Source organism: Mesoplodon densirostris, chromosome 17 (assembly GCF_025265405.1).
Source record: "Mesoplodon densirostris isolate mMesDen1 chromosome 17, mMesDen1 primary haplotype, whole genome shotgun sequence".
Lineage (NCBI taxonomy): Eukaryota > Metazoa > Chordata > Mammalia > Artiodactyla > Ziphiidae > Mesoplodon > Mesoplodon densirostris.
In genome coordinates, this window is record NC_082677.1 from 19,066,679 (window position 1) to 19,081,614 (window position 14,936).

Here is a 14,936-nt window from a genome sequence, read left to right on the forward strand (position 1 = left end):
CCTGCTCTCTTTCTTTACCCACCACCGGTTACATCCTGCATCCCAGGGGTGTATGGGCACCCAGCCTGCATGTCCGTGCTCCAGTCCACCCCCCACCCCGGCCACCCCTGGGCGCTGGGGGCCTGCACGTGGTCTGCAGGGGAGGAAATACTGACATATGTGGCTTCAGGGCTGATTATTCAGGGAACCCCAGGGTCCCAGGAGCACAAAGTGTGGTCTAGGAGTGGGCACTTGGCTCCTTGGCCAGCCTGTGGAGGGGGTTGCCTAGAACGGGTGCAGAGCTGGGCCTCCTGGAGCGGAGGCTCAGGGCAGTACCCGTGAGTACACGCATATGGGAGTCTGATGCTCGGAGTGTGTGGGGCTGTTGATGTGAATTTGGGAGTTGTTGAGAACTGACCAGAAACAATCAGGCCATTTACGACTCTCAAGATTTTAAAAGATTTCAGAGGGCCGTAGGCCTTTCTTCTATAATTTTGATAATATTTGTCATGTTACAGTGAAAGCAAGTTTCTACCAAACTTAGTAGAAATTTCTACCAAATCCTGCCACATGTACAAAACTTATTAGCAGATATAAAAACAGTTAATGTTGTAAGGTTGATGAAATCCTGGCTCTCTGTCCTTTGGGCCCTCTATGAAGTACCTTCCTTGAAAGGTTATTGTAAAGTAACCTTTACGTGAAGTAAACGTGACAATATTCTAGAATCAGGATTCAGCTAGCCTTTTGATCAGGTGGCAACCAGGACTGAATTAGACCCAGCGAATGTACCACTCCAAGGGTGGAGTAGGACTGCTGAGCCCATGGTGCTTGAACCCTGATCACGCAGGGGCCAAAGGCACCCTCACAGTATCTCTAGCCAAGCCACATAACCTGAGTGCCACTCATTTCACCAGTGACAAAGTGTTTGTAACATTCTTTATGCTAATTAATACGTCCTCTAATGAAGATTTAGGTAGCCATAACTGAAGCCCCTGACAAGGGCCTTTCAAATGCAAACTGACCAACCATTCTTTTTTTTTTTTTTTTTTTTGCGGTATGCGGGCCTCTCACTGTTGTGGCCTCTCCCGTTGCAGAGCACAGGCTCCAGATGCGCAGGCTCAGCGGCCATGGCTCATGGGCCCAGCCGCTCCGTGGCATGTGGGATCCTCCTGGACTGGGGCACGAACCCATGTCCCCTGCATCGGCAGGCGGACTCTCAACCACTGCGCCACCAGGGAAGCCCTGACCAACCATTCTTGATTAGAGTGCTTCATAGTATCCCTTGGGGTAGATTAAAATTAACTTAAGCATCTAAATCACTCTATGTTGAGTTATTGGAAAGCAGATGACAGATAACAGGAATCATCAGTTTTTACAGGTGGTATTTAAAACTGAGGGGCTGGAGATCATTTAGTGAAATAAGAATCTGAATATTGAACTCTGGGGCATTCAGATACTTGGAAGTTAGAAAAAATGGCCCAGCCAGGAGACTGAAGAGTAACTAATGAAGGAGAAGAAAACACGAGCAAGTAACAAGGCATTTCAAGAAGGGGAGCATCCTTAACCCCATCAAATTCTGTGTAACTGTTGAGGAAGATGAAATCAGAGGATAGCCCCTTGGATTTGGCACCATGGGAGCCATCAGTGACAATCACAGGTGTGGTGTCAGGGAGCAGGGGGGATGGGCTTCTGCTCAAGGTGAGGATAGGAGGTGAGAGAACAGAGGCAGCAAACAGAGACCTCTCTCCCCGGGAGGCTCGCTCAGGAGAGGAACAGAGAAGTAGGGCAGGGTCGCAGGAGGCCTGAAAGGCGTTTCTTTTCTTTTTGAAGAAGATGGGCACTATTACAGCACGTGTGAATGCTGCTGGAGAAGATGTTGATAATTCAGGGGGAGGGCTAACTGGAGGAGCATTTCTAAGGAAAAGACTAGGGCCATTTTCACTTGCTCCTGTTTTTCCACAGTTGCTTGTTTGTGTATTGCACTCGCTCAGTGCAGCTGCGTTCTCAGGTAGAGCCACGTGGTCAGAGTGTAAGTAAGCCCAAGTCTCTATTTCCACAGCCCTTCACGGAGGATTATATTCAAAATCATCTCTGACAGGCTGAGTGAGTTTAAATCAGGGTGCTTGAGATCACTCCCCTAAGAAACATCTCTTTCCACCAGGGTTGCTAGACTTGGCTACATTTTATAGAGAAAATCGTTTGAAGAAACTCTGCCAACAAACTATCAAGCAAGGAATCTGTGAGGAGAATGCCATCGCGCTGCTCTCGGCCGCCGTGAAGTATGACGCTCAGGTAAGAAGAGCATCCTTTCAGGGAGCTCACCTTCTGGAAGAAATGGTTAGCTGTCTACTTCATGCCTTAAACTAAAAGAAAGTCTAAGTAAATTAAAGATCTAAGGTATACAAATAAAGTACCAGAAAAAATATAAGGGAATGTTTATATAAAGTTAGGGTGGACCTCAAGGGCAGAAACCATAAAAAAAAAGGATTGATAGATCTGATCTCAAAAAACCAAAAATGTTTATACACAAAAAAATAAACAGAAAAAAAACAAAGTGAATGATACTCTGGGGAAAATATTTGTAATATCACGAAGCAAGTTCACCATAGTTAATGTATAATTCTTAAAAAAAACAAAAAGAAAACATGAGCAGTTTGATGGAAGAAAATGGACCAAATGGATTTATGAACAAATGAAAAGTATAAATGAAAATAAGGTATAATTTTTCAACTGTCAAACCAGGGAGTCTATTTTTAGAAATAGTATAGGCTTAGGATAATAGGTGTTCTCCTAAACTGCTGAGGAGAATGCAAATTAGTATAATCTGTCTGGGGGGCTGTTTGGTAAAATATGTATTAAAAGCTTTAAAAATGTAATTCTTTAAGGAATTCAGTTATAGAAGCTTATCTTAAGGAAGTAACCATGGATTCAGACAAAGTTTTAGCTTCAAAGATGTTTCCTGCAGTGTTGTTTATAATTTTTTAAAATTGGAAAAAGTCAGTGTGAACAGGAAAGGATTGTTTAAACTAAAAAATGTTAATACTATTCAACATATATCATTGACTGAAGAACTGTGCTCCTATTTTTTAAATAAGTATATTTTTATTTTTTAAATAAAAATAGTAAAAAAAATTTTAAGTATAAATAGCTGAATTTAAAAAGACCAAAATTTATTATCTACATAGGAAAAAAGACTGAAAAATACAGTCAGTGGTTATCTTTGAATGGTGGGATTGTGGATGATTTTTATTTCCTTATCTTTGCTTGTTTTTCCTGAAGTTTCTACAGTGACCATGTATTGTTTTGATAATAAAGAAAGGAAAGAAAACTTGTCTTAGAGTTAAATCTTTAGGAAACAGGCCATACTTTTTGGAGTCGATTTCCTTAAGGATATCCTTTCCTTTGGTCAGAAAACAGGGACATTTTAGTTGTGGGCAGAAAAAAGGTTATAACTTACTTTCTGCTTATATAAGTAATAATGTGCTTATTAAAGAAAATTTGTAAAATACAAAAAGTATGAGGAAGGAAATGACTCCTCAACCAGAGGACACTAACATTTTCATACAGCTCCTTCTGATTTTTTCCTAGGTTATGTATTGCATTGGCCAAAAAGTTCGTGTGGGTTTTTCCGTAACATCCTATGGAAAAACCGGGACGAACTTTTTGGCCAACCTGATATATATTTCTAAATACTAGATTTTTTTCACTTAACATTTAAAAAAATCTTACCCACCTTGAAGCATTGACATTTACAATCATAGTGAATGTTTGTCTTTCATCAAGGTGATAATACTTTGGGCACTTACAACACGCAGAAGGCTTCATGGCCAAACAATAACTGTGCTTTTTCAAGAGTTTGTCAGAGTCATGCTGATAATACTGAACTCTGGTGGGCTGCCTCAGATGATGAGATTGTGGGCACATAGTGTTTCCATCTGAACTAGAATTAATGTCCAAGACTTTTTCATATTTCCTGTTTATGTGAATTATTTGTATGGTTACCATTCAGCCCTGTTTTCTAGAAAGCAGGCTCCCTGAGCAAATGGCAAGGACTTTGTTTTGCTCACAACCATATCCCTAGTGCCTAGGATAGTGCCTGACACATAGTATGTGCTCATTAAATATTTGTTTAATGAATGTTCAGCTTTGCCTGTAGAGGCAGTGTATTTTACTACAGGCTGTCTAACTGTGGTACCCTAAATTAGTATAATAGACCACAAGTAAAATAGACTCATTGTATACTTAACATAAAAGTTTTTATAAATAAAGAACAGTATATTTGAGTTGACTAGTATTGTTACTTGCTGACTCTAATAAGCAAGAAACGGACCTTTTCAGCAAATTATCCCTCATGCTTGACTACACTTAATACGTAATTAATACACACCAGGGATTATTTGAAGCACAGTTCATGTCTCGTTTAGTTCTCAAAAGAACCTTATTAAGAATATATGTATTATTATTTGTTCCAGTTTACAAATGAGGAAGCTGAGTCTCAGAGAGATTAAGTAAATTCTTAGTAAGCTAATAATTGTAAAGCTGGAATGCAATCCAGTATTGGACAGATTTCAAAGCCACACATTTTACTACAATTCTCTACTGCCTCCATATTTTAAAATCAGCAATGTTTATTCATTGATTCAACAAATATTCCCTGAGTGCCCATTAAGTGCCTGGCGTGGTTCTAGGCAGTAAGGGTACAGGAAGTGAACAAAACAGACCAAAATCTCTGCCCTCCTGGAACTTTCTGGTGAGGGCAACAGATGACAAATACAATATATGGTCTGTTAGGTGGTGATAAGTGATATAAAAAAGTAAGTTAGAGAAAGGCAATGGGGCAGTGGCGGGGCAGGCTGAGATTAAAGCTGAAGTTTTCAGTCGTGGTCCGGGAAGGAAGGAAGGTCTCACTTAGAAGGAGACTTGAGCAGAGACATTGAGGAGCATGGCAGGAGCTGCGTCAGGAGGGCAGCAGAGCCCCGGGTCTGAGGCATATCAGAGTCTCCACAGGCTGGCCTGACTTCAGCTCTCATTTCTCTCCGACCAAAAAAGTGTCCAGCCACCTTATTTCTGATTCTCAAGTTTGCAGATTTAATCAAGAGAATCACTACAGTACTATTTTTTGGCCTGGCGTACATTACAGTAAGCCAGAAATCACCAATCTGTGGAGTTTCTCTTAGCAGAAAGTCATGATTTCTTCAAAGCATTTTCCCACTTCAGATTATTGAAGCTATATGTGATCTGATGAAATCTAATCATCTCAGCCTTTATCTTCTTGTAAAGGAAAAAGAGCAGTGGCCTGTTAATGACTTCAGAGAAGCATTTCCCAAGATGACTGTTTTATGGCTTAAGCTTTTCTCACAAACTCTTTACAGGTAAAACTATTTAAGCCCCTAGAAGAATATAAAAGAGGAGTGTTGGGCTCAACATAAAGAAAATCTTTTAAACAATTTACTCAATGCATTCATGCAATAAATAAATATTTATTAAACAGACAAACAAGAGGAGTGTCGTACTCTGCATAAATATTGAAAGTGGAATGCACAATACATCTAGGTGCCTATCTCTGGGAAGAAAAAGTCTCATTTTTTGCATTGGTTAGTGTGGAGGCACTTGAATGCTTTACTGTTATTTAAATTTGTACAAGCATAGATTGATATTAGCTATACAGTTTTACAACTATTCTTTAGGCATTGCTGTCCCATTTCTTTCTGCTGGTCATCAAATCCTTTTCCCTTGCCGATGTGTTTTAGGACTTTTTGTGCTACGTTGCATTGCATTGGGATATGTGAATTTGTTAAAACAAATTTGTTTTATTTGTTAAATTTCTGTTGTCGTTCCTAGGATTTAGAAGAATTCTGCTTCAGGTTTTGCATAAACCATTTGACTGTAGTAACACAGACGTCAGGCTTTGCAGAAATGGACCATGATCTCTTGAAGAACTTTATCAGCAAAGCAAGCAGAGTTGGAGCCTTTAAAAATTAATCCTCACCTACAGGAAAGAATTTTTAGCATTTCCATTTTCCCTGCAAAAGCCAGAGAATAATTCTCTTTAATAGTATTTATGATGAGCCACATCTGGCTGAATACTTAATGTTCTGTCAAAAGAAGGATGGTGGTCGGTCTTCCCCACCTTTTGAAATCCACAATCTAGAGAGAAGGCATTAAATGCTCTCTGATCAGAAGGGAATAAGCTCAAGGGAAAAAAGTTGAAATGTCTTACTATACTTACCATTTCCTCTTTCGAGTCACTTAAGTTGGAGACTTTTGGTAGGTACATGGGTCTAAGTATATGCTATTCTGGCCAAATATCCATATTCAACAGGCTGATACCACATAGATAGCTTGACAAGGAATGCTGTCACTACCACACTTGCAGCATCCAGCACAGTGCCTTGCATAGAGTAAGGCACTCAGCTTATTATATAAATCTTAATTATGCCCCGAGAACAGCTTTATTTGTGAGATACTGGATGAAGGAATAACTTTCACAAAATGAATTTAAAACATCTGAGGCTCATATTCTTCTGTACGTCGTTCTGAGAAATAGTGGCTAATTTAGAGCGTTAATTGGAATTCACAAAAGGCCTTAGCAATTAAATTGTCGAAGACCCAAGGGCTAATTTTAATTCTGTCTTTACTCTGAGTCATTAATTTCTCACACGGGGTTATCAACTAAGTGTACTATCTTTGAATGAATGTTGTTTCTGGGCTCATTTGCCTTACATCATTGCATAATGTCCTTTACTTTTGTGTTAAGCAAGATTTGCCTCTGTAAGTAGAAACGATTTTGTTTTTCTGGTAGTTGACTTTTATGTCACTATAAAACAGGTCTTTTAACTTGGCACAGTGTAATTATAAAGTACTAGTCGAAAAGGAACTATGCTTACATTTCATGGACAGCACTAGTAAGAAAGAGATGAATTTATACTGTTTAGATCAAGTTACCCAACTACAAATGAGAAACTGGAACAGAATGTAGGATGTAGAGTCTCCTAACATGTCTTTTCACAATATGATACTACGTAGAGAAACAAACCTCTTTTGGAAACCTTGTTCTGATGCTGAACTGTTTGATAATAAAGTGCTTATTTGCAGATAATAGAACAAATGTGTGTGTGTTTTTTAATTCTTCAGAAGCAGCAAGATTCTGTCAACCTTATGTCTCTTAGATATACACAGATCCATTTGATATAAGCTTATTTTTTAAAGCAGTTACTCAGATAAGGCATCATAGCGAAGCCTACCCTAAAACGTAAATGGCTTCTAAACAACTAATTCTAATCAACTGTTCATATGATTGCCCATGTTCTTTATTGGTGAGGTCACTTTTGAATCCTTAGTTTCTTTTTGTTTATCCGTTTTTGCAGAGCTTGTCTGGTAGAGGCAAAGGAGTCTGGATGCCTCCAGTTCTAAATCAGAATCCCATTTTTGGAACTGTGTAGTATTTGTTATTTTATTGGGTTGGCCAGAAAGTTCGTTCTGTTTTTTTTCCGTAAGAGGTTACAGCCTTACACCATTTGTCTGTATGTTTTGGTAGGTTAGCTGTTCTCTCCAGCAAAGAAACATTGAGGCCTGGGTATTACCAGTCGCCGTCAGTTCTCACTGTCAGACGTCCACAGGCTTCATTTCCGACTTGTTCTCCTCACCCCACTATGCTCGCTGTCACTGACCAAAAAGCCTTTATATTTTACAGTGTCTTCCCAAACCTTCTCTTCCTCTTTCTTGCCCTTTTCTGACAGGGTCTTCTGAAGTTCCTCAATGCCTTTTTCTTTTATGAACTCATTTCATGGAAATACTGGACCGCCCAAAGGGAACAGGTAAGTTTATTTAGGGATGAAAAATGGATTACCTTCCACGAGACTCCACAGTGGGTCACTGCTCTGCCAGAGTACACGTTAGTAAGAAGGGGTGGGTGGAGTTTTATCTAGATTTCCTCTAAGCTTGTTATGTGTAGGTTGCACTGCTCTGTATCTCCGTGCTGTTTATCTCTGGGCACAACAGAATAATCTATGAAACTTACAAAATATAGATTCAGGGATTCTAACTCAGTATGTTTACGAAGCTCCACAAGTAATTTTGATGTTTAGCCAAGGATGAGAATCACTGGTTTAGCTCTTAAAACCTGGGATGCCAAACAATAGGGAAGGGCTAATTTTAGACCAGTTGGAGATGACAGATGAGTCCCGTGGTTACATCTCTCTGAAAAAACATGCTTTCTCTCTGGTCTTTGAGGATAGGCTGGCCATCAGTGCTCCTATATGAAGGATAATATCACTTTATTTCCTTCATTTCTAACAGATGAGTGTTTGTAGAGCTCAGAAACCCTAAGTTTAGTCAGGGATATGTGAGAGGGAAGGTCGATTTTCATAATGACACTACATCAGAAGTCAATGGATCCGTTAAGTTCATCTTACATTTTCCATCCTTAAGTTTTGTTTCCTTTCCGCTCACACAAGAAATTCAGTGTTTTAGTGCTTCCAATATAATTTCACCCATACTTACACAGAGGTTTAGATTTTACAGGAATAAAGTAGCATCCTCATCTGCTGAGAGTGGTTTGTGAAGATACCATTCAGTGCTTTTTAAAAAGGGTTAAATGTTTTCATCTGAGACCTGAAGAAACTGCCAGTCATTCTAGACCATAACCTGGTGAGTGTTAGACACAGAATTCTTGACCAGTGATAATGAAAAAGGCAATTACAAACTGCATAGTCTTATCTAATGAGTCCTCCCTCTGCTATTATTACAGCAGACAGGTTGGGAGAACTGTAAAGAGAAAGGAAAAGCCATACTGTACTGTCATTTTTAATTCAGTCTTTGCCAAAGCATAAAAACATAAACCGTAATGACTTCCTCTCACTAAATTCAGTTAAAATCATAACATTTTCTGTTTAGAAAGTAACTGATACTGGTCTGTGGAATAAATTTAACTTTCATAGTAAATTGCCATCATACGTCAATACTAAAGTGTAAGTATAGTTCCAAGATAATGGACACAAAAAAGTATTTCTAAGAATAGATGACTATTCCAGCTTCTTATTAAAAGAGTTGTTTTAATTCCTTTCATACATTATACAGTGTTACTATATTTCTATTTAAGACCCCATACTTGTGGAAATTTGCTATATCTAGAGGCAAGGTTTCAGGTTGTCCTGTAAAACATTTATTTAGTCCAAAGGAAAATTCTACTGAATAAATCCTTGCCAATGCCATGTACGATGTCTGGCCCAAAAATGAGGAACAAAAATACGCTTCTACAGGCAAGTTTCTAGGAAATCATCCAGACGGTAATAGAACTGATACTCCCCGCCGCCCACCATTTGTACCAGAAAACTGTAATGAATAAAGTAAATACTGAATTTGAACTTGTCCCTTTCATTATAAAGAGCTTTAATTACTGAAATACTAAATCTCCAGAAGTGATCAGTTTTCTATCATCCAGACTAAACATTTTTAATGTTATAAAGGCTGCTTGATTCTTCCCTGACCTAAGAGACTGCATTTCATGGAAGATCCGCATCCAACATAAATACAGTCCACTGAGGTATGCTTGCTCCTTTTCCTGCTGGAACTTCTTTATTTGCCTTTCTTCCTTCAGGGACAAACATGCTGCTGTTCCAGAAGGAGGGACTTTTACTGTCCACCTGTTTTTGAGAAATCGTATTACTTCAACTCAAGATTATCCCTTGGTACCAGATGTGTTTCTTAATTTTTTTTGGAGTTTAGTATGATCATATGGTACATATATTACATAATACGTGATACCTAAGCAGGGCCTAGGTTAGATCCCCCAAATCAGTGCATTAATGGTGAAACGAATATTTCCACTAAGTGGGATAAAGCCTCTCAATAGCTCTATGCCAGTCTAGGTATGTTTTTGATGCCATATGACTTTTGGCACCAAACACACAGAACCACTTGGTTTTGAAAGCTTTTTGGATTTCACAACTGCAGATAGAGGACTGCAGACATATATATATATATATATATATATATATATATATATATATATATATATATATATATATATATATGTGAAGGATGCTTGGTAGGAAAGGCCTTTATAAACTCTGTGTTAGATGAAAAGAGATACTTGCCCCCCCGCCCCGCCCCGACTCCTTTTCTTAAAACTCTCCATCTTACTATGACATCTTATGTTTCCTCAGACACACCCGATGCACACCCACCTCTGAGCACTGGCTTTTCCTCTCTGTGTTCTGTTCTACCCGCTCTGGTGCCTGGCTCACTCCCTCACCCTCTGCAACACTTTGCGCAAATAGCACCTCGGCAAGTCTTGCCCTGACCACTCTCCTCTAAGTGTTAGAACTCTCCCTGCCTGACTCCCTGTCCTCCTCCCTGGCACGTCTTTCTCCACAGAACTTAATACAATCACATATACTATATTCCTCATTTATTTATTCGTTTGCTCTCTTTTCCCGAAACTAGAATTAGAATGTAAGTTCCACAGAGAGGGGGAATCTTAATTTGTTGTTGTATCACTTACATTTAGAAAGTGCCTGAAATACAGTAGGTACTCAGTACATGGCATTTCAAAGAGAAAGAGAATATCGTTTCTACATACTTGGAAAACATACAGAAAACATACCTTTTATCCCCCCTACATACGGGCTTCTTCTAGATGCTAGAACTACAGTAGTAGGTAAGACCAGCCAGGTTGATGCTGGGGTGGGTAAACAGGCAATAGGTAACCCGAGTAAGGCAGTTTCTGATGGTGATGAATGCCGTTACACTTTTGAAGGAGAGTGGCACAGTACAGAGGAAGGATTTTAGCTTGGGTGTCAAGGAAGGCCTCTGAGCTGAGCCCTGAAAGACAAGAGGAAACCAGCTAAGCAAAATCCTGGCAGAGGAGCACCCTGGACAGAAGGAACAGCAAATATAAAAGCCTGAGGTAGGGATGGGCTTGGCGTCATAAGAGCAGAAGGCCAGTGGGGGTAAAGCACAGTGAGCAGGGAGAAAGTAGCCTGAGAACAGGACGGAGAAGAAGGTAGGGGCCGCTTCCCAGGCTGCGATCAGGAGTCTGAATACTTCAAGGAGAGGAGCAAAGTGAATCAATTTAAAGGGGTCTTTAAGGAGTAGAAAGGTAAAGAGGAAAGAGAGGGAAGTGGAAACCAGTTAGAATTCTTTAACAGTGGTCCAGACAATAGCTAATAGAAGACTCAGGTTTTTATCTTGAGCAAGTGTTCAGTAACATGGGAAAAGACTAGGGTAGAAAAGGGTGTTTTTGTTTGATTTTGGTTTATATTTTGAGAAGTTGGGTGGGGAGGAGGGGTAGGAATCAACAGTTCTGTTGGCTGTGAGAGCTCTGACCTCCATGAAGAGGTCAGGGCTGGAGAAATACATTTGGGATTCATCAGCATATAAAGCCCATTCTTAAAGGCTAAGAACGGATGAGATACTAGGAGAGAATTTAGATACCAAAGAGAACATTAGTGCACTTAATACAAAGACCACATCAGACCATTAAGACTCTTAACAACTAATTTATTTAAAAATAGACAAACTATTGTTAATTGTAGAAAATAGTAACATAGCGATTTTAAATGTACAGTTTTAACCAATACAAAAAGCAATAAAGCAATATCTGAAGCCTTATTTAAGAAATCTCAATACATGATCTCTGAAGTTCCTTAAGTTCTGACACTAATTCTAACATGAACTTATTAGCAAAAGGCTCAGAAATGTGGTAAGCCCCTGACCTAAAAACTAACTGATTTGTTTGATATTCATGCAAAAATGAATGAGGAAATGAGATAAAGCTTTCTAGTGCCTTTGTTATCAAGATAACTGACAAAAAAAAATAAGTTTGCAAATTAACTGAGCACAAAATAAAGTTTTTTCTAACAAATAAGACCAGGTTTCTTTTTAAAAAGAACTCTGAGTTTAGACCAAGTAATTTTCCTAAAAGCTAGTAGATGCTACCTTAAATACCACCTAATTTAAATTATACCATCTCTAAATAAGTTAATCACACAAGATATTTAAATACACCTTTAGGTGTTGGAGGGGGGAGCGCCTCTTTTCTAATGCAGCTGTTTTAAATTGAAGCTTTTGCACAAAATCAGAGAGAAACATTAATGCCTAACCCAAAGACCTTTCGTTACCTGCATTTTGGATGAGAAATGATGCGGCTTTGAATATGCCAGTGTTAGACCATGCTGAATTAAGGAAAAAAAAAAAAAAAAAAAAAGGACAACTGCTAGTTCAAAAGATACATGGAAGACATGTACCATTCCAGAACAAACACACCCTCTTCCCGCATTCAGGAGGGCAGAGTAATTGCTGAGATGTAATTATATAACTCTCTAAGAAAAAAAATTAAGGCTCCTATAGTTAACAGTCTGTTTGTGGAGTAAAATTATTTTGTATCTTGATGCTTCAGGACCCAGAAATGTTAGAAAGTGCACTTGGGATATACTGTATTAGGGTCCTCTGTAGCAAAGCTCTAGCTGAACACTTTAGTTTCCAAGCACTAGATGGGTACTTCATGAATTCAGTGATCTGAACGGTATAAAAACCAAGAGTACTATTAATAACTCTTTATTTTAAAACATGAGTTGGATGAAGAATCAATAATTTTTTACAAGTCCTGAGGTATGAAATCTGTATCAGTAGTATGACAGTATCTCATATGTTTATACTTTGCTTTCTGTTTGTATTTAAAAACTAATATTTATAAAACAAACACACAGTACATCCATTTAGTTTCCATGAGTAAACTAAAATCTAATGTGTAAAAATTCGTAATTTTCCCCTAGTTTCTAATATATGTTTTAGCACAAGAGCTCAGGATCATTTGGGTGAATGGGGGCAGTCAGCCAAATTGCATTTGGAAGACAAGACGCATTTTCTAAGGGTGTTCATGTTAAGTTAAAAAAATAAATATAAATTAATAAAAATAAGAGCAAACATCACATACATGCCACAAGAGAAGACAAAGTACTCAGATAGGCACAGGTTGTGAGGACTCTCACTCCCAGGGGATCCTGCCACCATTTGTAAAGCAGAGCAATTATAAGTAAAACCCCTACATACGAACGAGTTCCATTCAGAGCGTGCTTCACAAGACCAATTTGTTTGTAAGTCCAGCGAAGTTAGCCTAGGTACCCAACTAACACAATCGGCTATATAGTACTGTACTGTAATAGCTTTATAATACTTTTCACACAAATAATACATTAAAAAACAAACAAACACAAAAAATAAAGAAAACATTTTTAATCTTACAGTACAGTACCTTGAAAAGTACAGTAGTACAGTACAACAGCTGGCACACAGGGGCTGGCATCGCCTGAAGAGGTTACTGAGAGTTACTGACTGGAGGAGGGAGAGGAGAAGGATCTGAAGGATCGTCAGCAATAGGGGACGGAGGGCAGGCTGCAATTTCACTCATGCCTGACATTAATGGCACAGGTTCTGGTTCCTTGCTGGATTTAATTGTTCGCATCTTTGAAAGTTCGTATCTTGAAGGTTCGTATGTAGGGGATTTACTGTATTTTGGAGACGGAAACATCTGCTACAGCTTTTTAAATGGCAGGACTGGCACAGGATTTTCAATCTTGTACAATAACAATGCATGTGCTAGTGACTACAATGTTGTAAGTGGCTTAGGAATCCCCTGCACAAATACTCAACTGTGCTATCCACAGAAAGAGCTGAAGGTATGTATCAAATGTGGCCGTAAACAGAACCTGGGAGAGTTCTACAGTCAGATCTGTGGGAGACGATGAAGCCGGAGATGTACAGGGTGCCCACCAAGGTTGCGAGGTCCTCACTTGTCTTCCCTGTTTGAGGTATCCGTGCTATCATTCATTTTCTGCTTTTGCATTCGTGTTCGAGTAGATGCTAAAACAAGGATGAAGAAATGTTAATAGCACTGATGGTGCTGCGTAAGCTGGTAAAGGGCTGCCACATATGTTATGCTTACGCCAAACTGATGGAGCCCAGGGCCTCGCAAAAGCAGTGGTTTCATTTTTTAGATCATACATCCCCATCAGCAAATTTTTTTCCAAGCATGTACCACTAAAGTATGTATGTATGTATGTATATGTGTCTAAATTATAAGACACACATACCCCAAACATTAAAATAGATGAGATAAAGACAAATATTCTAATAGTCTCTTTATGTACCCCCAAAAGGTGGTCTTACACACACCCAGTGTGCCCAACTTTGTAGACCACTGTTCTAGAGATGATACAGTTAAGTTTGGCACCTGAGCAAAACAGAATTCTGGGCTGGTCAGCTGAAGTGAGTGTTATTCTTCATAAAGCCAGGAATTCCCTTGTGTTTGGAGACCCACTGCAAGTACTGCAAACACATCAGCTCACGGCTCATTTAATTTGGATGTGGACATTTAAAAATGTATTATTAATTACAACACAAAACCAGAATGCTTCTCTTAAGTAATTTTTAAAAATCTTAACTTGATTTTAGAGGTGGGCAAAGGCTCTTCATAAAGCAGCACAAAGAACACTCACGCTTGGTAAAGAAAGGAGTGACTCTAAGTCTCCCCTTCCGGCCCTTCCACTCTGAGCAATCTAGCACTGTGCAATGACCTTTTTCTGAATACAGTTTTTTTGAGGAAAGCTGAAGAGCAACCTGGAGAATTCCTTATCCTTATGGGTTAAAACTCCTGCTACCTCTTCTCAATTTTCAGCTGCACAAAGGCCCTGAACTTCAGCCTGGCAGAGGGAATTCATGGTCATAGCTAATAAGTGTGTCACTGCGAAATGTACTGACTACAGCAACTGAGCTCTTCTATAAGAAAATATACACGTTTTTACAGCTTTCTGCTCCTTTTAAAATGCATATTTGTGGGTTCCAAAATGCTTCCACATGTTTTTAAGGTCTGATTTTGGTTATAAGCTTCATGTCTATTTTCATGTACTGGGGGGAAAAGCTACAACTATTTAAAAGTTAAAACAGGAGTATATTAG

At 39.0% G+C, this 14,936-nt stretch overlaps 2 protein-coding genes across 6 annotated transcripts in view; one reads left to right on the forward strand and one right to left on the reverse strand.

Annotated features, from left to right (window-relative positions):
- RCBTB2 (RCC1 and BTB domain containing protein 2) overlaps positions 1 to 7,087 on the forward strand; it is a 37,829-nt gene extending 30,742 nt beyond the window's left edge. For all 4 annotated transcript variants that reach the window (XM_060079949.1, XM_060079951.1, XM_060079950.1 and 1 more), the window contains 2 exons: positions 2,141 to 2,271; positions 5,821 to 7,087. In XM_060079949.1, the coding sequence (XP_059935932.1) occupies positions 2,141 to 2,271; positions 5,821 to 5,961 (272 nt within the window). In that variant the 3' untranslated portion in view covers positions 5,962 to 7,087. The remainder of the gene's footprint in view (positions 1 to 2,140; positions 2,272 to 5,820) is intronic.
- Positions 7,088 to 11,530: 4,443 nt separating this feature from the next.
- RB1 (RB transcriptional corepressor 1) overlaps positions 11,531 to 14,936 on the reverse strand; it is a 147,019-nt gene continuing 143,613 nt past the window's right edge. Inside the window, exon 27 of one of the 2 annotated variants that reach the window (XM_060080304.1) lies at positions 11,531 to 13,842. In XM_060080304.1, the coding sequence (XP_059936287.1) occupies positions 13,769 to 13,842 (74 nt within the window). In that variant the 3' untranslated portion in view covers positions 11,531 to 13,768. Of the gene's footprint in view, positions 13,874 to 14,936 lie in introns of both variants that reach the window. The other variant, XM_060080305.1, reaches the window with a different exon arrangement.